This window comes from Planococcus citri, chromosome 1 (assembly GCF_950023065.1).
Source record: "Planococcus citri chromosome 1, ihPlaCitr1.1, whole genome shotgun sequence".
Classification (NCBI taxonomy): domain Eukaryota; kingdom Metazoa; phylum Arthropoda; class Insecta; order Hemiptera; family Pseudococcidae; genus Planococcus; species Planococcus citri.
In genome coordinates, this window is record NC_088677.1 from 24,221,493 (window position 1) to 24,245,455 (window position 23,963).

The 23,963-nt window shown below is 33.4% G+C and overlaps 2 protein-coding genes across 5 annotated transcripts in view; one reads left to right on the forward strand and one right to left on the reverse strand.

Annotated features, from left to right (window-relative positions):
• Oct-TyrR (Octopamine-Tyramine receptor) overlaps nt 1-23,963 on the forward strand; it is a 769,263-nt gene that overhangs the window by 83,794 nt on the left and 661,506 nt on the right. The window lies entirely within an intron of this gene.
• Nucleotides 430-22,679, reverse strand: LOC135849993 (aryl hydrocarbon receptor nuclear translocator homolog). 3 transcript variants are annotated; one of them, XM_065370671.1, is made up of 13 exons: nt 21,825-22,679; nt 13,750-13,824; nt 12,524-12,681; nt 6,135-6,307; nt 5,901-6,048; nt 2,570-2,788; nt 2,288-2,410; nt 2,037-2,195; nt 1,756-1,909; nt 1,516-1,664; nt 1,235-1,416; nt 972-1,122; nt 430-874 (listed from the first exon to the last, which is right to left on the reverse strand). In XM_065370671.1, the coding sequence occupies exons 1-13, from the start codon at nt 22,055-22,057 to the stop codon at nt 675-677; spliced, it is 2,124 nt and encodes a 707-aa protein (XP_065226743.1). In that variant the 5' UTR covers nt 22,058-22,679; the 3' UTR covers nt 430-674. The 3 variants fall into 3 exon arrangements, with proteins under 3 accessions (XP_065226743.1, XP_065226742.1, XP_065226744.1); XM_065370670.1 differs by having other exon boundaries at nt 12,524-12,684; XM_065370672.1 differs by having other exon boundaries at nt 2,594-2,788; nt 12,524-12,684; nt 21,825-22,675.

Below are 23,963 nucleotides of genomic sequence, written 5' to 3' on the forward strand. Positions count from 1 at the left end.
TTAAAAACGGGAACAAAAATATTGAAGTTATTACAAAATAGCCAAATTGACAAAAAATGGTGAAATTTACATATGTAAAATATGACAGAAATTGTGTAAAAATCCCCCCCCCAAAAAAAAAAGTTTCAAAAGGAATTGTTCAGCGTAACCAGAAACTCTCTTTTGATTGCCTTATATAGAAGCCCCTCTCCTCCCTCCTGAGCAGGAAAAAAGCAAAATTCATGTAGGTAAGTAAGATTTTCAAAAATTCTCGATTTGTGATCAATATTAAGTGAATAAAAAATCAATTTCAAGAAAAAAATTATCTTCCTCTCTCCCCACCCACAATGTTGTTTTCTTTAAAAAAATAGGTAACCTCGTTTTCAGAAAAACATCTCCAAATCTCCCAATCTCAACTAGTTTTCTTATCAATTCATTAAAAAGCATACCTACATCACAATAGTCAATTTTTTATTCATTCACTTATTCAATATTTTCACATGGAACGATACAAATCGAAATTATAAGAAACTACGTATTTTAATATGAAAAAGGGAAACAAACGAAAAAAAATGGGGGAAATGGGAAATGATATTTTCGTACATAAACCAAGCAAATGCTTACAAAATTGTGAAATATTACAAACATATTTTATACAAATCAACACATTGAGCTGGAATACGAGTAAATCAAAATTATTCAAAATTAGCGCTGAACATATTCAAAGCATCGAATGACGTAGATGCATTTTCATTCAGCATCTGCATAACCATCATGTCAGAAAGCTCATGTGGGGGAGGTCCATTAGGATTTGTTGGAACAGTTACAGGATGACCGACAGGACTGTTCGTATTTCCATCTGCTTCTGTTGTTTGACCTTGCCAACCCCACATACCTATAAGAATGAATTAGGTATGAGACAAATTAGAGCTAAGAAATCATATGTATAGGTAGGTTTAATGACTGCTGCATAATTCAGACAAAATACTAACCAGGATTGGCTGGAGCATGAGCACCGCTGCTATGATAGACAGCTGCTGGATTTTGCCTGACTCCAGCATTCAATTGGGTATATGTTGGCCCATTTGGTGATCTGGATGGACTCAGCTGATTGTATTGGTAGCCTTCAGTTACTGGCTGTTGCTGTTGAAAGAATATTGTAGGTATTAGTGAAAAATGAATTCTATGAAGAAAAATGGAAAAAGAAACCAATTGATAGGGTATAAAGTTTGAAAAAATGGTATTTTTGTATTACCTGTCGCAATGTCCAAGCTGGTTGAGGGGGCGCAGGACTAGTTTTACTGATTCTATTTATGTTACTAGGAGGTTGCTGTTGTTGTTGTTGAGGTTGATGACTTGGTGAATTATAACTAATTGGAGACGGATTAGGATCATAACTGTACACATTGTGAGTGCTATTGGGTCGTTGATTGCTTCCTACAGAACAAATATAATTTTCAAATGAGTAGGTACTTAAGTAATTTTGCCAGTCAGATTATTCACAATCAGCTGCAATAATTGCTGTTAGGCTCTTACCCATAATATGTTGAGGTGCTGGACTTATTAAATGCGACGGATAGACATCCCTCCTAGTTCCACTTGGAATGCTATAATCAATACCCGGCTGCTGGCTTTGGTAGGCTACTTGACTGACGTTATCACTGTCTGTTGTGGAATGTATACCCCTGCAATAAAAATTCACCAAATTAGCAAACAATTTGTTCAAAGTTTCATATCAAAGTATCTATGTAACTCGACATTGAAATAAGTTATTACTTGGTGGTTAAGATATTGGTACAAACAATATATTCGATATCTTCGGTGTATGGATTAAGGAAAGCAAATGCGCTGGTTCTTAAACAAACCCATTCACGATTTTTGGCACGAAATCTGTACAAGACCGAGACTGCTTGGCCTTTCATTTTCAACACTGTAACAGAAAAATAAACCATTAGTGGGATTTTGCTTTGATTTTTGTTCTTTGAATTTCAAAATAGGTATCATTGCTAAGTATTTTTAGACCGTGATCTCTGATTATTGGATAATTGCATTCATACCTTCTTCAAAACTTTCCTTCATATGAGGTTGATCTTCCGGATGAAAGAAATCGAAACAAGGTTTGCCCAGCAGTTCAGAGGGTGAGTAGCCTAATAGTTGTAAAACCCTCTGATCAACGAAGGTGAACTTTCCATCCATCGAATGTCTCGATATAAATTCTACATCATGGAAATTTAGTTCGTATTAGATTAAGGTTACCTATCGAAATCTACTAGGTGCTATTGACATATTAAGCAGTGTTTCACTTTACCTGAATTACTACTTGGGCCTGAGAGATCGGAAACATTTGGTGCAGAACTAACTTGTAATCGTCCAATGGCAATTAGACAACAGTGTGCAGAATCCTCTTCTATGATTCTTTCCATTTGTACTCCTGTATTGTAATGTAAACAGATAGAAAACAGTAAATGAATCAGTTTCCAACTTCTACAGTACTATGTAGGTAGGTCTAGGTACTTATGTAATAAATTGATTAAATTGTGAAATCAAATCGACGACGAACAATCAGAGGAATAAATAACGTGATACAAACCCGTTAAAGGGTTATCAAACTGACCCGAGGGAGGCCAGCTTTTAATGTAACCGGTGCAATGAACAACTGCGAAATTTTGTCCATCTCGCGAAGGCCCCAGACTGTTCCGTTGTCTTGATCTATTCAGATGTCCAGCTGCCATTGATTCAGGACCAACGTTGCCGATTTTCATTCGACAGATGAATCCTCTTCGAGATCCCATACAAAAACGCATGGACGCTGAAATTTATAGAATAATTTAATTTTCAAATAAAATATTCATCAGTTCATATCCATTACTTTACCCCATAAGGGTTTACCTTATTTTGACAAGTAAGAATTTTTCGACCCCCCCCTCCTCTCAAAAAAAGTTGTTACCTCGAGTGAGAAAACAATTCCCTATTTTTTATTTTGCCCTTATCTGCATGAGGAAAAATGAGCTGAAAAAATCAGAAAAATCTTTAAAAATCCAATTTACCTACTTATACCTATGTACTCGTATTCAAAAAAATTCATTTTTGCGTCAGAATTTTTCCGAATAAGCCCTTTTTCTAGAAAATAACTTATTTTCCTCCACCTACTCGTGATGGCAAAAATCAAAAAAGCAGACTACAAAAATGATGAAAAATTTTCTGTACAAATTTTTTGAAAATTTCTTATCTCTGGACATACTTCTTTCACGCAATCCTAATTTCAATAAAAACGCTTCATTGGCCCAAAAAACAATGTTGGTCCTATCTAGAGACCTTCAAAGTTGAAAAAAAAACGATAAAAAATAAAAATATAAAATTATAAGGCTGGTGAAATTTTTTTTTAAAGACTTCTCATTTCTGATATGAATTCTTCTATGTGTCAAAAAAATCAAAATTTCAAGAAAATCCTTCTTCTGTTTCCTCAACAATGCATCAAAATAAAAATTGGTATTTTTCTGAATAGGTGGTGGGGGCATTTTGTCATCATACAAAACGGTAAAAACTTTTGATTATTGCTTTTCTATTAAAAATAGATCAAATCTACTAACAAGGGAACCTTTTCGACGGGGACTCTGCGATTTCAACAAAATCGAGCTGTAAGTATCGAAAGGGTGCGTTCTAAAACCCTCGAAAACAAAATTTCCGGTCTTGAAGTTCATCCATTGTTGACCCTTTTAGAACAGTTTGGAATTTTGGGAGGAATTTGAATCGCTAAAGGCTTCAAAAAATTCGAATTGGGGTTGTTTTTGTGTCAGATGATCTTGTATAGACATACCAAAAAATATCTTGTCCAAAAAATTGCCAGTTTGCATTTTGTTTGAAAATTTAATTTCTTTCACTTTTTCTGGAATTTAAAAATTGGTCGAAAATTTAATTTGGAACTGGGACTTCTCGAATTTCGTGATAACGATTTATAATACGGTTCACAGGGTGCCCAAAGAGCATCCGATCAAAGTTATAGGTTCTAAGGTCGATTTTTGGCCCATTCCAGAGTGATTTGAAGTTTCTCGAGAAAATTGAAATACAGTGAAACCGCGATAAGTGCAAACTCAAGGGACCAGAAAAATTAGTGCACTTATTGAGTTTTTCACTTAAAAAGGTTTGCACTAAGCAAGGTTATTTTTTCGCAATTTGCACTTATTAAGGTGAATAAATTACGCTACAAGTACCTTCTTTTTTTTACTCAATTTTGATGATTTTTTATTTGATTTTACGTTACCTACATCCATGGAGGCTCCAGAATATCTCAAAACTATGAAGTAATATTGTCGATGTGTGGTAGTTGAATGGAAGAAGTTATTCACATTTGTTCACTTTGCTCTAAACTTATTATAGGTACATTTTTTGAAAAAATTTGAAATTCAACCCTTGAAACTATTGTTTTTTTTTCAATGTTCAAAAATTCACAAAAAATTTAGAAATGAACTTTGGAGCGTGGAAATCTTGGTTGAAGGTGGGGGGGAGGTCAAGACATGCTCTTTCGATATAGCTTGATTTCGTCCAAATCGAAGAATGCCAATTCAAGAGGCACGATTTTTGAAAAATTCAATTAAATTTTCTCTTTATACATTTCAATATAGACACATACGTATATTCAATTTGGGAAGGGGGTGGGACTTACTGGCACTACTACTTTCACTTGCATCATCTGAGAACATTTTCTCATGAAACTATCAATTTATAGAGGCAAAGAAGCAAAAAAATCGAAAGTACTTACATATTTTTTCACAAGTAAGCACTTTAGTCTACTATGCTGCTGAATTAGTAGGGAGGATGGGAGGCTAAAATTGGTGTATGAGTTGATTTTACTCAAGTAGAGACCTGACTGAGAGTGTTGGAACTTGAGGATTCCCAATTTTTAAAATTTTTATGAATTTTTTCACATTTTGAAGAATTGTGGGAGGGAGGGAGGGAGGGACTTTCAAAAATGTACTATTTTCACTCTCTCTAAGCATGAATTTTTGCAAGCTTTTGCCCTCACTTCACTCGAGCCTGTTGGCCTTTTTTTAATTTTAAAATTGTAATTTTTAATAACATAATAGATATATTCGAATTAGAAAATTGTGGAGTCAGAAAAATAGACTCATTTTTGAACGCTTTTGTCATCTTTTCGTTTAAACTCCTGCGCTTTTTTTTCAAATTGAACTTTTAAAAAAATATATCATTCAAATTTTAAGAAATGTTTTGATCAAAAAATGCGCCTTTCACCTGAAAAAACGTTACTTCTCGAAACAAGGTTTTGACCTCACTTCACATGAGTCTGATCGCTTTTCATTTTCAAAATTTGAATTTAAAAAAATTCATTATTGAAATTTTATAAGATTTTGGATTGAAAGAAATAAACCTTTAAAATTATTTTTCATCTCTCGAAACCAGCATTTTTGAACGCTTTTGTCCTTGATTCGCTCGTGCCAATTCTTACCTCTAAACTGGAAAAAAATCCCAGCTTGAAACGTTCATAAATTCAAAAATGAAAATAACAATTTTTTAGTACCTATTTATCTTCTATTTGTATTTCATCTTAAAAATTCGTCACTTTATTGGGAAACATTTTTTCTCAGTCGGAAAATTTTCAGTCACTCCCCCCCCCCCCCTCCTTCAAAGCTTCAGTTTTTTCTTGTCGGGTTGGCCTATTCTCGCGAAATTGAATAAAAATTGAAAAATAATAATAATTGTACAACTCGCACTCGAGTATCCGAACCTGAGAAAAAAACACTGTGAGAATGATTCTGTGAGGGGGAGGGGATGGGAGGAGATGAAATTTTGAGGGTCTCATTCGGTGCATCCGGCTCCCTAAACGGCCCAGTCTGTCCCTGATTTCAAATGGTTAGTATGAAAAAACCTAGAAAAAAATCGAGTAAAAAATGAAGTATACTCACATTGGTGTCCTTCTTTTTTCACTGTGCCAGTTTTCAGGTCCAATATTCTACCAGTATTTTGAGGTTCTTGTGTGGAAAGTTGTTCTCGTACTTTTTCGATATCTTCGGGATGCAAATGATCGAAAATAATCGTACCAAACCAATCGTTCTGTTGGAATAATTATCGTTTTAGAAACAGTGTAGAGTGTAGGTATTTCACGATGGAAATTTAGAACTTTTTTTTTCACAACCAACCTGAGTATGATTTAGAACCGGACCAATTGAATCCGATACGTATATTATGCGTCCTGTATCACAAGTTACTACGAATAAAAATCCATCGGCAGCTTCTAAAATTAAATGCTTCAATTCTTGATCGGTCAAAAATGACGGTTTGTAGGATCCATCGTTACTCGAATTTCCTGTACCTGAAATGTAAAAACAATAAAATTCGAATAAAATTTTAATCAAATTTGAGAATGAGAACGTGAATCAATGCTAAATAATCTCGATTCGCGCCAAAGAAGAAAAACCTCACACACGGTGCATCGTGCAGATTTCAACGTCATCATCATACCAAGGGGGTCATCGATCGAAATAACTTATTATACATGATTACTGCAGCAATATGTACGAGTACACTACAATACGTTCGTAATTGTGTCGGTTCATGTGCTCATAGAGCTGATATATTTTCGAATTATTGAGAAATTTTCTTGGAAAGCAATTTTATAGTAGTAAAAGTGTCACTGCGAACACGTGCATAATTAACAACAGACTCCGCATTTTTTTCATACCTCCTCCCCTCGTCAAGTAACAATTGTTAGCGTTTATAATGTACTTACGCTTACACGTCTAACATCAAACAAGGTGGTTTAAAATTATACATATTATACCGCGTTCTCCGACCGATTTATACACAGCCCAGAGTGAGAACTAGTCAATTAGGCGGAACGAATTAAGCTACGATATTCTCTCTGTTATACTCATTCCTCGACGATAAAATTTAATCGTGTTAGGCTCTGGCTGATATTTCGACTCTAGAGTTGGAAATTTGTGAATATTCTTTAATCAATCGTCATCATCGTCTCTCTGAAGTCGAATGAAGTCATCGTCCATAAATTTCTGGGCGGCGAGATGATACCTAATTAGATTTCGTTGAAATTCCAATCATAACTGCATAACTGAAAAGCACTAATATTTCATTTCCTTTTATCTTATTCGAATGTACGCGCCTTGAAAGGGTAGATGAAGTATTGGTAAAAAAAAATAGTACATCCGGTGGCTCCTTTTGTCTATACCAGAGAGAGTTATGGTGTAGTGTTGACCGGTGTAATTGTTTAAAATTTGAAGCACGATTTTTATATTGTTAATGAAACGCGTAATATTGTCCTGCTTATGCTTACGATAGTTGGTAGGAGAAAATCACTAGAAGCATTCGATGACCCGTTGAATAAAACTCTAGCTAGGTACCTCTACCTATCTACTCGACGTACAATTGTGTAAGCACTTAGTAGATACAACTTATCGACTTCGACGTTGAATTTTTTCCTCTCGCTCGAAGTCGAATGGAATTCTGACGCGTGAATGTTATTTAAATGAAAATGAAATCGGAAAATTGAACGAAAGAAAAAAAAATTAAAAAATAATGTAAATAGCGATGTACTCATAAATTATTCAAATCAACGCTGTTGTCACGTTTCTAATTTCTTAATAGCGGGAAAAATAGATTAAGATTTCCATACGTAAAAATTATCGTGGAAAAATATGTAACTAACTCGCAATTAGATTTTTACAATTATGGATGAATGTTCTCGAAACAATGTTAACCTAAGATATTGTAAGTTATGGTGCAAGAGAGTTGACTCGAGTGTTGGATTGAATTTTTATCCTTGAAAAAAAAATTGTCAATCTTGTACAGAATTTCATTGTTGAAATTCTGTAGGAAAGATTTGTATTTACAGGAACCTAGTTTCGTTGTTTATTCTGATAGAGGATGATCAATTTTTGGTGCTTTTCGATTAATTTAATTTGCGAATGTGAGATATTTTTATTCTTTGCACTGCTCAATGTATCAAATAACGACAAAAGTTTTTCAATAACCCTGTATTTTAATTTTAGAGATTTCGTTAAAACATCCAGTGTAGGCATAAAATTACAAAAAAAAAAAAACTCGAAAATCTTCAAAAATGACTATGGCACCAAAAATACTAATCCTCAATTTTTCGTTCGATAAGGTAAAAAAACTGACTTGGCTGACATGATGAAAGACGAACTATACGATACTGTCTGGGGAAGGAGACCCCTTGGTAATAATTATGTATTACATACCGAAATATTTGAATACATAAGATGGAAACCGGTTACGCGTGATTGAAATCTCAAACAACCCTCCTAACAAGCGTCAAAAACAACCTCGTAGCCGGTGATTTAAGGCACCCGCGATTATATACAAAGTGTGCCGTCGCGTCGAGCTGTTGAGGAGAGCTTGGCAGACGTGATTTGTTTGTTTAAAAACGTGTTCAAAATGTTCGAAATGAAAAGCTATACCTACGTCCTACACTCGTATGAGCTACATAGGTTTAGATAGGTAGGTATAGGTATAGGTAGGTATGCATCAAAGTTATGGAACATGATCTTATATACATATGTCTCGAAAAATGAATCTAGAGAATGGCTACGAAAATTATTTGGGAAACATTTGAGCTAGAAAAATCGTCTTATTTGGCATTATCAGATCAAAATTACATTTTCCCTCATTTTTGACCTTTTGAGAGCATATTTTTGACATTTATTATGTACACAATTTTTATCAATTTTTCATACCCTTCTTTTGGGAAACGTTTATTCCTGTGAGAAGTATTAGGGGAGCCTGATGGGCATAAAAACACGAATAGGGCAGTACTTCTACTTGAAGGTGCATGAAAATTTCAATTCTGAACATTTCAACCCAGTTTGTGTTGATTTTTGTGGGAGTCCTTGTCCTCGAATTTTGAAACTAACCAGCAAAAATGACTCCTTTTATGGTGTAAAACCCTCGTGATCAAATTTTCAGATCGCCAAATCACCCACAACGCCTTCAAAAGGGGTGAAATTGCAATTTCAGGTAAAAATTTCCCATTTTCGACAGTTGTTAACCAAATTTTTTCAAACTTGTAGCGATGTTAGATTTTTTTGAAATTTTTCCAAACATATTTTCTATGCAATGCGCGCATTTTTAGCTTTCGAACAGTACTTTCAGTAAGTTTTTTCAGAGGTGCAAAAATTAAACAAACAGTATATCTTTTCAGCATTGAAAAATGCAAAAAAACGATTTTTTTCAATATTTTTCCCGTCTAAATTGGTCAATTTTGGCCCAGATTTTTTTTTTTTCGTCATGCATAATTATATAATTATGTAGGTAATAAAGATCCACCCAAATTTTGACCGAATTTATCTATTTTTTCTACGTTAAATTGGTAATTTTTGCTAAAGAAATTGAATTGCGCAATTTTGAGAACCACTGAACCCTGTTCCGGCTTACCCAAGTGGCCAAAATTCAAGTCTAGACTAATACCAACACAAAATATACCATAATTATTATATTGCAACTTTAATAGATGAATTAAACAAATTTTTACCTGTGATGCATTTTTCCAAATTGAAAAAAAAACTGACTTCGACAAAAATGAGTGGAAAAAAATCGAAGAGTTACGCACCTATAAGAGCCTGTAATTTACCCAAAATTGACGGTAATTCATCAGGAATTCCCCAAAATGTACAAAAAAAATTACCAATGATTCAATCAAAATTTTGCCAAAATCATAACCAGTAATTTACCAACAAATTTTCAGTAATTTACCCAAAACTACCAACATGTCACCTGAAACAACCTGCAAGTGATTTTCCTTTGGCTGAAATGAACAGTAATTTTTCAAAATCATAAGTAGGTAATGCTAATGTTCCCAAAGGTGTTTGCAGAAATTAATTCAAAAATACCAGTAATTTACCAAAGACTACCATATGATTCAGCGAAAATTACCGGTAACTGACTTTAGAAAATTACCAGTAATTGATTGAAGAAGAATTACCACTATTACCAGTAATTTGCCAAAAAAAAAATTGCCAGTAATTTACCGAATAAAAGTTACCAGTAATTTACCAAATAAAAATGACCAGCAATTTACTAGAAAAAATTACCAGTAAGTAAGCACTCAATTTATTAAAAAAATTACCCCCAATTTACAAACAAAAATTACCAGGTATTTACCAAAAAAAATTACCAGTAATTTACTAAAAAAAATGACCAGCAGTTTACCTAAAAAAATACCAGCAATTTAACAAAAAAAAATACCAGCAAGTTACCAAAAATCCTAATAATTTACCAAAAAAAATACCAGTAATTTACCAGAAAAATTACCAGCAGTTTACCTAAAAAAATACCAGCAATTTAACAAAAAAATACCTGTAATTTACCAAACACAATACCAGCAATTTACCAAAAAAAATTACCAGTAATTTACCAAATAAAAATGACCCGCAATTTACTAGAAAAAATTACCAGTAAGTAAGCACTCAATTTATTAAAAACATTACCCCCAATTTTCAAACAAAAATTACCAGTAATTTACCAAAAAAAATACCAGTAATTTACTAAAAAAAAAATGACCAGCAGTTTACCTAAAAAAAATACCAGCAATTTAACAAAAAAAATACCAGCAAGTTACCAAAAAAATCCTAATAATTTACCAAAAAAATCACCAGTAATTTACCAAAAAAATTACCAGCAGTTTAGCTAAAAAAATACCAGAAATTTAACAAAAAAATACCTGTAATTTACCAAACACAATACCAGCAATTTACCAAAAAAAAATTACCAGTAAGTAAGCACTCAATTTATTAAAAACATTACCCCCAATTTTCAAACAAAAATTACCAGTAATTTACCAAAAAAATTACCAGTAATTTACTAAAAAAAATACTAGTAATTTACTAAAAGAAATTACCAGTAATTTATTTAAAAAAATTATGTACCAGCAGTTTGCCTAAAAAAATACCAGCAATTTAACAAAAAAAAGTACCAGCAAGTTACCAAAAAAATTACCAGCAATTTAGTGGAAAAAATTACCAGTAAATAAGCACTCAATTTACCAAGAAAATTGCCTCCAATTTACTAACAAAAATTACCAGAAATTTACCAAAAAAAAAAAAATCCTAGTAACGTGCATACCAAAAAAAAACCAGTAATTTATCAAGTCAAAATTAACTGCAGTTTACTAGGAAAAAAATGAAAATTACCATCACCTAGGTAATTTACAAAAAAAGTGACCAGTAATTATTTTTAAAAAAATTATGGTAATAAAAATGACCTGTAAATACAATTCACCCAAAAAAATCACCAGTACCTACTTTACGAGTACCAAGACAAAATTATCAGTACGGTAATTCATCGAAAGATTACCAGCAAGTTTCCAAGAAGAAATTATCAGTCATTTACCCAAAAAAATACGAGGAATTGACCAAATTTTTCTCTCAAGTCCTTCAAAGCTTAGCATACTATCAAACTGTCAGAAACTGGTCATTTTTTTTTCAACTTTTTTCAATAATCCGACCGACACAGGTAATCTCAATGAGTCATTAAACTTTTTTCAGGTTCTTAAAACTTCATTTTTTTTCGAGTTTTAAAAGTCTTAACTATGCTGTGTGATAAGTATCAAATTATCAATTCTAAAAAATGTTTCCAAGTTTTCAAACGGGCAAACTCTCGCCGCAAAAAACATACCTACTTATTCGTGTCATAAAAATTTTACCCCAAAAAATTTAATTTTTCTTTCCCATGTCGGAAATGAACCTCAAAATACGTCAATAGTTGAAATATGACCTTGAAAGAAGATTCTCAAAGGTAGGTAACTGGCCAATCGAACATTTCGACATTGTAGGGAATTTTTAAAAAAAGTAGTAGGTACTGTACTTGAAATAGGTATAATTCAGAAAGATTCTTCCCAAAGTTGTAGCTAGCTGTCTAATCGCACGTTTCAAGACTTTGATGTGTATTTTTTTCCTAATGACCCCCCCCCTCCCTCTACTATCCTATTCGTGTCTAAATTTGGCCTCAGCTGAATATGATTGTGATGCAAATTTAACCAGAAAAGTATTTTTCTCTCTCTCCTTTCGCACCTTTCAGGATATTGATTCATATTTTTGAAGAAAAAAAATGGACTCCCAAAAATTATTGTTGCTACGCCAATTCCTGTCTGAATCGAGCCTTTGTAATTTTTGAAGGGGGTACCTATTTTGGTAATTTAAAATCTCTTCAAAACTTGAAATTTTCCCTTTGGTAGGCAACTGAAATTTTTTGAAAATTTTCGTGTGCTGTGGTAAAAAAATAAGCAAAATCATTAACTGGCTGACCGAGAAGTCCTCTTGTCAGTTCATCAAGACCTAACCCAAGTTATTCGAATGACTCGATGATTTATTTAGGAAGCCTAACTGTGTTCGTTCGAGCTGGAACGTATGATTTTTGTTCATTTCTGAGACCTTTCAGTGTCTTTAATTTAAAAATCCTTCGCTGCAGACCTTCATACGTACCATTAACATTTGATCTAAGCATGATATTTTGATTGATATGTAAAAGTTGTAGTAAGTATAAAAATGAAATAAATTACCTCTGAGAGCTTTCATATGAGCAACTGCCATCCTCAGTATGGTTAACTTATCGGGTTTTCGAGCCAGGGCGCTGCATGTGGGCACCATGTCTGAGAGCTCTGTGATGTAGGCTGTCATCTTGTTGCGTCGTCTTCTCTCTATTTCGCAATGATTCTCCCTACAGTTGGGTCAAACAAGCACACAAACGGCAAGATATACATAAATGTTTAAAAATTGTCTACCCATTGTACCTAATCATCACTCGTCGTCAGCATATACCTATTTAGTTATGAATACCTTTCACAAAAAACCACCCTCACCCTGCCTGTGGGGAAATCCCAATCCAAAGATCGTACAACTTTGAATTTTATTTATTCTAATACATCGCATTATATAATTCACCTACTCATCCGTATAAGTATTTCATCAGATCGTAATAAATTTTCGAGGCGGTGAAAAAAAGAAGTGGATTATTTCATAAACGTACCTAGTACCTACCATAGGTAGAGGTACAATGCGAATGGTATTTTTAATCAACAGAAAATACACTATAGGTATATATACCCGCACATCGCGTTTAAACAGGCAAAATCAAATACTAAACGTTATTCCAACTACTACTAACAGTAAATCATAGCAGCAACCCAACAAATCGTGACCAGCTATCTTCCATCTTAACATTTTTCCCACGATTCTACTTATTTTACATAGCGTACCAAATGTACGAGTGTATATGCTCGTATACGCAGATACACGTAACTCGATACTAGTTTTATACATTTCAGCCGCACTGTATAAAAACTTACGAGTAAATGAAAATTATTTCAAATTGCCGAGTACAGCGCGATTTTTACTCTTGTTTGTGTTCAATTCGCAAAGTACGAGTATATGAGAAGAAATTTTACTTCAGTTTCATTTTAGCTCACCAATCGCCATGCTGCTGTTGGCACTATTCGTTAAAATGAAAAAAAAAAAAAAAAGGAAGATAATATTGCCTCTTATTACTTGGGATTCACGTGAACAATGATATTAGAGGGGTTTTTTAGGCTGTAATACGAACATTAACCCTTCCGTTGGGATGCTTCAGTTTTGTCGTAACAATAATGCGAAATAAATATGCCTATACTCTTTGTTTGTGAAAATTTCGAGTACATGCTTGTGCAATCTCCGATATTAAACGGAAGAGTAGGTGCCTATACTTTATTCCCGAGTCTACCATATTGTGCAATTTGTTGTAGATGCTCACCTGGCAAATCGTTCTTTGTCTTGTAAATTGTCATCTTCGATTCTTGAGAATTTACTTTGCTCTTCTTCATCCGATCTGTAACACGAGAATTAAAATCGTTTGTTAGTTTTTAGAATATTACATGCGTACGTTACCTATCTACACTACGTTGAAAATATTCATCAAGTAGGTATACAAATACATGTAGATTTCGAGCACGAGTGTATAAGAAATACGTATAAATAACGCGGCAGAGTATGATACTTTGTTGGTATTATTCAAATTTAGGCATAAATCTATCGAATTTTCCTTCGTATGGTAATTTTTTTGCATAATCAAATACCTACCTGGCTGATTTTTTTCATAAGATTATACCTACTTATGGATTTAGGGATTTAAAAAGTCTAGAATTTTTCAACGAATAAGATACGTTTCTGAAAAATTGGACTGGAATTTGGTTCGAATCTTTGAGCTCAAACTTAGAGAAATCATCGGTACAATTTATGGGTATTGGGTAAGATACATGAATATTGAATCAATTTTTCCATTATTATTTTTTGCCCTAGATGAATTGTTTTTATAAGCTGATTAGTTATTCACCTTCTCTGTAAACAATTTGTTAATTTTTTTTTTTTATAAATTGCATGAAGTCAAGTTTCTTTGTGTCATTTTCACTGAGTTTAATTTATTAGATAGTGATTCATTCTTTCGGGAACGATTTTTTCACTTCCTGAGTAAATGATTCATAAACACACCAGCTTCAATTTTTATTGATGAGTTTGAAAAAAATCAAGTTTTGTCACGTTCTCTTTCACCGCGGATTTGAGTTAGAAATGATTCAGTCGTTCTCGAATGATGGTTTGTCGATTGGGAGGAAATCGTTTGCGAACGAATTGAGTATAATTTTCAATGATGGTATTAAATTTAAAACTGTCAAGTTTCATCATGGCATTTATGCTTAATTGGATTTTCCAGTGATTCACTCGTTCGTGAATGATTTTTTCATCCCGAGCAAATCGTTCGCGAACGAATTAAGCCAAAGTCTTCAATGAAGGGATTTAAACTGTCAAGTTTTATCGTGGCATTTATGCTTAATTGGATTTTTCGGTGATTCATTCGTTCACGAACGAATCTTTTCTACCGAGCGAATCGTTCGCGAACGAATTGAATCAAAGTCTTCATTGATGGGATTAAAACTGTCGAATTTCATCGTGACATTTATGCCTTATATGATTTTTCAGTGATTCACTCGTTCGCGAACGATTTTGTTCAACTGAGCAAATCGTTCGTGAACGAATTGAGTCAAAGTCTTCAATGATGGGATTAAAACTGTCAAGTTTCATCGTGGCATTTATGCTTAATCGGATTTTTTTAGTGATTCACTCGTTCGCGAACGATTTGAACGATTTTTTTCAACCGAGCAAATCGTTCGCGAACGAATTGAGTCAAAGTCTTCAATGATGGGTTTAAAATAATTGTCAAGTTTCATCTCATGGCATATATGCTCAAGCTTAATTGGGTTTTTCAGTGATTCACTCGTTCGCGAACGGTTTTTTTTCTACCAAACAAATCGTTCGCGAACGAACCATCTATAAAATGTTGACACTTGGATTAAAAATGTTTCACTTTAATTTGTCTTGTACCAAGTGATTTGATTTCCAAGTGATTTGATTTCCAAGTGATTCAGTCGTTCTCGAACGATTCATTGTTTTTGAGTGAATCATTCGTGAACGAATGGACTCTATTTGTAGTGTATGTAGATATTTCACTGTCAAGTGGCAAGTTTCGACACAAAATCTCCCATCATCGCAGGTCTGATGTATTGGTGAATTATTCATTCGCGAACGGTTTGATCACTTCAGTTTTGAGTAAATCATTTACATCGTTCTCGAATGATTCATCGTTTCTGACCGAATCGTTCGTGAACGAATTGAATTCAGTTTTTAGTGATAATATTCAAACGATCAAGTTTCGTCTTGTCATCTGTATAGGTGTATACCGAATTTGATATTTTAGAGATTCATTCGTTCGCGAACGAATCAACCACAATTTTTATTGATAGATTAAAGAATGTTCCGTTTTTTCATGTCGTGTGGTGTATTTCTTATCGGTTTTCTGAGTGGTTTTATCGTTCTTGAATGATTTATAGTTTCTGAGTGAATCGTTCGCGAACGAATGGATTCCAGTTTTTGGTAACAGTATTATAACTGTTGAAATTCATGATGTCCTCTAATACCTATATTGATTTTTCAGCGATTCAATCATTCGCGAACGATTTTCTTCCTCTGAGCAAATCGTTCGCGAACGAATCATTCATAATTTTTATAGACAAAATGTTTCGTTTTGTATCGTCGTGTATTGTTTTAATTATTCATTTCCTATAGTGATTCAGTTGTTCTCGAATGATTCATTAATTGTTTCTGAGCAAATCGTTTGCAAACGAGTCAACTCAAATTTTTGTTGCTAGATTTATAATGTTAAGTTAGAAGGCTGCAGGTATTTGATTTATTGGTGGTTCATTATTTTACAATTATTTATTTTTCGATTTTTCACATCTGATCGAATCGTTCGCGAACGAATCATCCTTTATTGTCGACAAATTTCGCACCCAATGTTTTATTCAGTTCATTTTTCTCCCCCTGAAAATTGCAGTAAGTAGGTACCTTGTTGGATTTCACCTAGAATGTTAATTTTTTTTTTATTACCTAATCATCATTATTCAAAAATTCTTTTTTTTTTTACAAACCCGACTCTCTCATCTCTTAGCTCTTTTGGAATTCAGCTCACCTAATTTCGATGATAAATAATAATTCATCCCATTAAATAACATTTAGAGACGAATATTATTACACAGGGTAAATTCCTCTAATTATTTCGATACACTATTTCATATTATTTATCTACAGCTAAGGGCAAAGTGAAAGCCACATCTCAATCGTTAATCGATCTTCAGCATAAGTACAAATTCCATTTCTATATTTATAATAGTAAATATCGGAGTCAACATTTGTAACGATATAGGCTAAGGCTAAGGTATTATAGGTAGGTACTCGTGCTATAGGAAAACTTCGGAGAATAACTAGGTACGAGTGCTTATACTTACCTAACTAGTAACTACCTTATAATATCGTTGAACCCAGACCAATTCAATATTCGAGAAAGATTACACAGCTGACGAGGATTTTTATAATAAAAAACATTTTCATAAAAGAATCAGTCTATTATTTCCAACGTATACAAACCGAAGACAATATCTCGATGAAAAAAGAAATATCAAGATCAATGTCCGTATACACGAATTTGCAACGCTTCATTAAATTTTTATAATAACTATAACGAAAAAAAAAAACACATCGGTGCGCAGCACATGAGAAGAACGGCACACTTTCTTAAACAAAACTTTATAACTGATCATCATTTTATTACATATCCAACTGGACGTCTCAACAATATTTCCAAATAGGTTGTCGCATTGATGGTGTGAAGGAGGGAGGGTAGGGTGGAATAAGTACCGAAAATTGATGGCGAGTATAACACTGAAATTATTTCCAGAGCAGAATCTTGGCTAGAAAAATTCGTTTCACCCCCCCCCCCCCCCGGGCGCCTTGAAATGATAAAATTACTCATACTTTAGACTTACCTAATAGTAATGAAATGAATTTGAATTTGAATTTTTTTTTGAACGAATCTAACAAATTAGAGTAGAGGTGATTAGTGATTCATTTATTTTGTCGTTTACGAAATAATTTGTCGTAAAAAAACATTTAATATTCCGTTTGATTTGCTTTTTCTGACTTCTGAGTAAAAATAAAACTAAGTAAATAATTAATAGGTAATGGTGAAAAAGCGAGGAAAAGCCCGCAAATAATCAAGAATAATATAATTATGTACATATAATTTGAATCACGGACCGCAAATCATTGCTCAAAAAACACGATTCGACTGATTTCACAGAATTGTTGATTCCGAAAAAAGATTCAAATCACGCAATTTTCGAATCATATTTGATTAAACATGTGTTTCGTTTGTAGGAAATGCTATAAATTTGATTCGATTAGGTAGGTAGGTACTTTAGGTACTTTTATGTTGACATTTGTGAAGCTGTAGCCACTATTTGGGGGGAAGGCAAACGAAATATTCTGATGCATAATCGTTAAATGAAATTTCATAAAAATGCGGAATTCAGTGAAAATTGCATAAAACATACCCAACTAAAACGTGTTAAAAATGACATAAAAACACTCAAAAGCATTAATTAAAATCATATTTTCAAGTTACTAAAAACCGAAGAAATTTCTGTAAAATTTGGCAAAAGTTTCACAAAATTTCACGAAACTTGGTTAATAATTATGTAGCTTGGTAAAATGAAATGAAAACATCTAAATAATAAAATCATTGAAAATCAAACCTAAAACTAATGATAATAATTTTTAAAAATTTCGCAAAACTCTCTAAAAATAGGCCAGAATATTGTTAAAACAGGTTTTAAATGACATAAAAGACGTAGGTATGCATAAAGTATTGAATTTAAAATCACCAAAAACTAATAGATTTCATTTACTTACTTAATATTTGATAAAAAAAATCAGCAAAAACCGACCAAAATGTCTCTAAAACGTGGAAATTGGAAGTATGTACATACCAGAAAATCATTCAAATCTTTCAAAATTACTGACATTTTTGGTGAAAAATTTAATGAAATTTAATGAAACAGCACAAAAAATCATGGAAACATGTTGAAAAGAACAATAAAACAAAAGAAGACCAAAAACTGATGAAATTTGGCCAATTTAATCAAAAATTGCACAAAATATTGCATAAAAGTGTTTAAAAATTATATAAAAATAATCATGTAAAAAACTATTGAAATCATTAAAAAATATCAAAATACTTGGTCGATGAAATATGAGCAAAATTTGCCAAAGTTCAGCAAAATCTGCCTAAAAAATGGTTGAAACCCTATTTTAAGAACAGAAAAACACTAAATAAAAAGCATTAATAAATCATTCAAAGTAATACGGAAAACTAATGAATTTTTCGTTAAATTTGTAAAAAAAAAAAAAAAAAAAAAAAATACATCATAAGTGATGCTAAAATTTTTTTTGAAATGTATGAAAATGGGCATAAAAACCAATGAATTTCAGCCCTTGGCAAAAATTGCATGAAGTACATAGGTACATAATTATAAAAACTTCAAGATGCACACAAAAATAACTGAACATTGTCGAAAATTGATGAAATTTTAGCAAAATTTCAGCAAATTTGACTACAAATACAATTACTTTAAATGGGTACTCAGTTGAAAAATATTGAATAATTCCATCTTTTTCCAGAATGCTTAAATCATTGAGCATTTAGGTATAACATTCAAAAAGTAGGTACAATGATCCCAGAATAGTTTGGATATTTTATGATTGCCAATCTTATTGAAATGGTTTGCACCAAATTTCAATCAGATCCATGAACTCTTCAGAATGAAAACAGACCCTTAGCGGACGCCCTTAGTCCCATAAAGAGGTTCAATTAAAAATTTAAAAAAAAATTAAAAAATGCATAGTTCATAATTATTTGTATTCAGTGCTTCCAAAAATTCAGTAAAGCCTACATTATCTATGTCAAATGGGTATTTAAATTTAAAAAAAAAGTTTTCGAGGGGAAGGGTTTTGATGATGGCACTTTTTTTACATTTCAATCCTTTTGAGGCTTTGTATCCCTCTCCCCCCCATGGTTTTGTAAATTTTATCGTGAAAAGTTCGTACGAGTTCGTAATTATAATTTTCACTAAAAATACCTTCTGAATTTTTTTTTGAATCATTTTCAAATTACAGCTCCAAAATTTGACAATTTTTTAAAAACTACGAGCTTTCAAGAAAAATTTGACTTCGAACTCTTGAAATTTCTTGCAAATACCTTTTTTCTGACTTTTTTTTTTTTTTACATTTTCACAAAAATTCTGGAGCTTTGTTTTTCTCATGATTCTGCGAGTCCCATCACGAATAATTCATCGGTGCCTAGTTGTAAATATTTTCAAAATGTAGTTACGTTTTCTGGATTTTTTCTATCAAATTTTAAAATTAGATACAGTTTGAAAATTTAGCAAGCTTTGAAATGGAGCATTTGAAAAAATTTCAACTTCGAACTTTTGAAATTATTGGCCAATAGTACCTATTGAAACTAGGATTTCCCCCCGGAGCAGTCTAAAAAATCAAACTCCAAAGTTGAGAATTATGACGAGGGATTTCAACCCCTTGAAAAAAAAAACAATTTCACCTGCTCCAAGAAGGATTGGAAAGCTGAAAGCTAATGATACAATTTTCCATATATCCTTATTTGAGCAATCTAAAAAAAAAGTTGAGCAAAATCGGAAGATATAAACTCAAAATCAGGTTGATTTGATAATATGAAATGAAACGCCCTTCCCTACATCAAAAAAATTCATTTTGTTCTCAATCAGACATTTTTTCAAAATCATCCACTTTGAGGATTCTTGACTGAGTGTCTGTTGTGCTGCAAGTGGCTTAGAATTTTTCTAAATAGTCGCTCTTTCTCAAAGCAAACTGCCTCATCAATTTTTGTCAGAATCCAGGAAATGCTTTATCTACGTAGCTCATTCAGGTCATTCTTCTTCCATCTTCCTCTTACTTCTTTCCTCGAATTATTTGAATGCCTTGGCCAGTCATTTATCCTCGCAGCTGAAATAGTCATCGCTCTACATCCAGCCCTGATAAGTGACAAATACAACTAGAAATGGATATCTTTCTGGTATAGGTCTCTAGGTAAGTATCTATTGACAGAACATTACAAATGAGGAAAACCTGCCTGCTGGCTCCTATATCAAAATAATACGAGTATTTGTAAAATGACCGTGATCGTGTGATTATTTTGGTGTCTTTTTCGTGCCTTATCGCGTTAAGTAACACCTCTCTTTGAATACCTAGTCTATACTATGTAATGTATGAAGTTTCATCATCATTGTACAGATATCCAGCATACCTACATTCCATACAGAGACCTACACTAGCATAAGGTATAGCTGATGGGTATTGCGTATTAGTAAAAACATTCTACGTGATTTTATTCTTTCAATTCAGGAGTGCTCTCGATGATTTTTGGTGATACAGAGAGGGTCATCTCGAAATCGAATCATTCAAAAGTAGATTCACATCTGTCATTTTTCTTCCTTCCTGTCTCCTTCACTCAACCCAAAACAATTAATAAAAATCCAAGGGAGACCAATTGACTACAGTTCTAAATAGTCTGAAAAATTGCAATTCGTCAACCAAGCCTAAACTTAGCCTACAGACAGTCTCGACCAACCTATTGTAACTCAATTGCAGGTACAAAGATGTTGAAAACTTTATCAGTACAATTCCTAGAAAAAAGGAAACACCACCGTTTCTAACTTCCAACACGACGAACAATAATTCGTACATTATCGACATTAGACCATAACTACATAACCATTCCAAGGTGTTCTCTGTATTCTTTCACGAGCCAAATATGTTAACGAGCTCAATAGGTAGTATTTTTTACACCTACAACAACGGCTACAACAACAAAGTGTCAGAGTGTCACTTCTTTTGTACGAAAAGCAAACATCTGCTCGCAGTGCAGTTTCATTTACCATTTTACCATTTCACCAAAAACCATTCATTGATAAAAACCTGCCTAGGTAAAGGTACATCCTCTACCTTAGTTAGCCTTTGTAGCCCAGCTCCGTGCATGGCGAGTTTTGTTGCACTTGTTTTGTCATCGTCGAGCGACGAACAATACCAGAACGTTGACTTTGTCCTTCTAAGAATGTCAGAAATAATAGTGAAAAATATTACGAAGAAGGCGATTCGCATTCCATAATAAATATCATTCTAAAAGGTAGTTTGTATTTCGTAAACAAAAAATATACGATTGGAAAACAATAAGCAATCTGTACGCTTTCGGCTATTGCGATGCTCGTTAAAAAAATAGACGATCGTTTGTCGAGGAAAACTATGTATTTATTTATAAGTAGGTAGGTATACGTTGGAAGAAGAGACGATTAAATTGCCTGTAATATTCCATTAATTAAGTAGGTAGGTAGGTAGGTAGGTTCTACTTACTTTTTTCTTTTAGCATGAGGTGACATAGGTAATGGGGTAATTGAAGCATTTGAGTTAGGACACGGTAACGATCCGGTGGGTAAAACGTTAGGCACCAAAGGTGTTGTCATCATTTGATGAGGAGTAGGTACTGCGCCTGCATGAGGAGGCATATACGCGGCCGGACCACCGGTAAAGCCGACATAATGAGGAGGGCTCGATGGCCCAGTTAATCCGCCAGCATAAGTATACATAATTACACACTTTTATTATTTCATTTCGATGTATTTACCCAAATAGATAGGTATACGTAACGCGAGCTATAATATCCGACGACGAGTTATTCGATACATACGTAAAATTACGGTAACCATTTAATACACGATCAACGAGCTTCGAAAATAGGTAGGTACGTACACTTTTAAAACACTACATTTTTAATATTAATTCGCAAATTGTAATTTCGAGAAAAAAATCAACGATATATCTTCGCGAGTGATCGTCGAACACTGAGTTTTAGCTGCCAAGGTTGACGTTAGTTGATATTTATACGAAAATCACGAATTAAAAAACCATTATATCGATTGCTATTGTCCCACAACCGGCGAATTAGTAAACAAACGACGAAAAAATACTAAAACATCGACTCGGTAATAATTAATAATCGAGTAATTGAAATGCATTTTCCTCTACATTTATACTGCCTCGCGAACTCGAATCGAACGCGATTTTCATACCGTCGACAGCGTCACCAGCGAACGTAGCCTAGGACGTCTTTATCAGACGAATAACATCCAAAACTAGTTAACAACAACCGATGAAGTGAACGAATACTGCATGTACCATAAGAAAGAAGAAACAAATCCTATCTCACTGGTTGGCTATATGGATACACGAGTACATACTCCACACTCGGGACTCGATAGTAAGTATAGGTAGATGTTCCGAGGTAAATCGTATGGTACAGGCTTACTCCTAGCTTCTAGCTCCCTTCGTCTGTTAGAAATAACACGGCTAATCAACAAATCAACAATGCATACAGCTTTAACCGATTCACATTTTATGTAATAAGGTACCTAGAAAAATATCCGATACCGTTATTAATGTGTAGTATATTCTGAAACTACATCACGCTTTCGATCTAGATCTCGACGGCGTATGGCTGAGAAATGATTCAAAAAATCGTCGGGTAATTTGCTACGATGAGTTGGTGAATGAAGAAATGTTCATCGAGAAGTACCTACCTATTCGTCGTAAGGTAACATCTCCCTGGAACTGTAGTAGGCTAGAGAGCTAGAGACGGTATTGTTTTATGCTGAAAAGCTCGAAAGAAAAGTGTGATATGTACCTCTACCTACCTACATTTTTAAATTTATAAATAGGTACTTTTTGTTCTTTCAGTAGATCGATGGGTAGGTATATCTAGGTAACTAAGTGTACCTAAGTAAACATAAACTGGGCACAAGATGAGGAATTACTTCAGAGGGTTGATAATTACACATTTAGGCCTACTTAAATTGGCCACGTAAGAATAAATGAGCGAAAATGTGACATGTAAAATGATCTGTACCAAAGAGGGCTGGCCTTTTTTTGGTCAAACTTCCCAAAAATTATTGTTTTTTGCAAGGCTAGTTGGCCATTGATTCTTGCCAGGCTCCTTTATCAAAGCAGAAGACAAATTCCACGTCAATTTGACCAAGGGGGAGGGGGGTCGGTGATTTTTTTGAAATTTTTCCTGTGGAAAGATCTTCCGAAGGGATGACAGCTCTCCAGCCATTTTTTAAAGGAGCTGCTATAAGGGGTGTCAAAGTTTTCAGTGAACTTGAAATATTGTCCATTTCAGCAGTGGATTACTCGGTAACCGCGATACCTACCAAAACGGAACTTTTTCAAATAGTTAGGGGTTTTGAAAGGCTTTTTGGTGATTTCATGAAAATCAGTGTTGCCAAAGTTTCAAAACGTAGTTTTCATATATCATTCCTACTCTCAAAAATTCTGAAAAAAATATATTATGGTCAACTTTTCACGCTGAACAGCATATCAAAAAATTGGGATGGCATTATGTATTTCGAAAAGTCGATTTAAAAAAATTGAAAGTTTGCGAAAAAAATGCAATTTTTTGATTTAAAACATAAAAAAAAGTTTTGACTGATGAAGTTG

Coding starts and splice junctions, on each gene's coding strand:
- LOC135849993 (XM_065370670.1), bottom strand. CDS start 22,057: ATGTATACTTATGCTGGCGGATTAACTGGGCCATCGAGCCCTCCTCAT. Junction 1,417..1,515: donor AGCACCTCAACATATTATGG/GTAAGAGCCTAA, acceptor TTTGTTCTGTAG/GAAGCAATCAACGACCCAAT. Junction 875..971: donor TCATGCTCCAGCCAATCCTG/GTTAGTATTTTG, acceptor TCATTCTTATAG/GTATGTGGGGTTGGCAAGGT.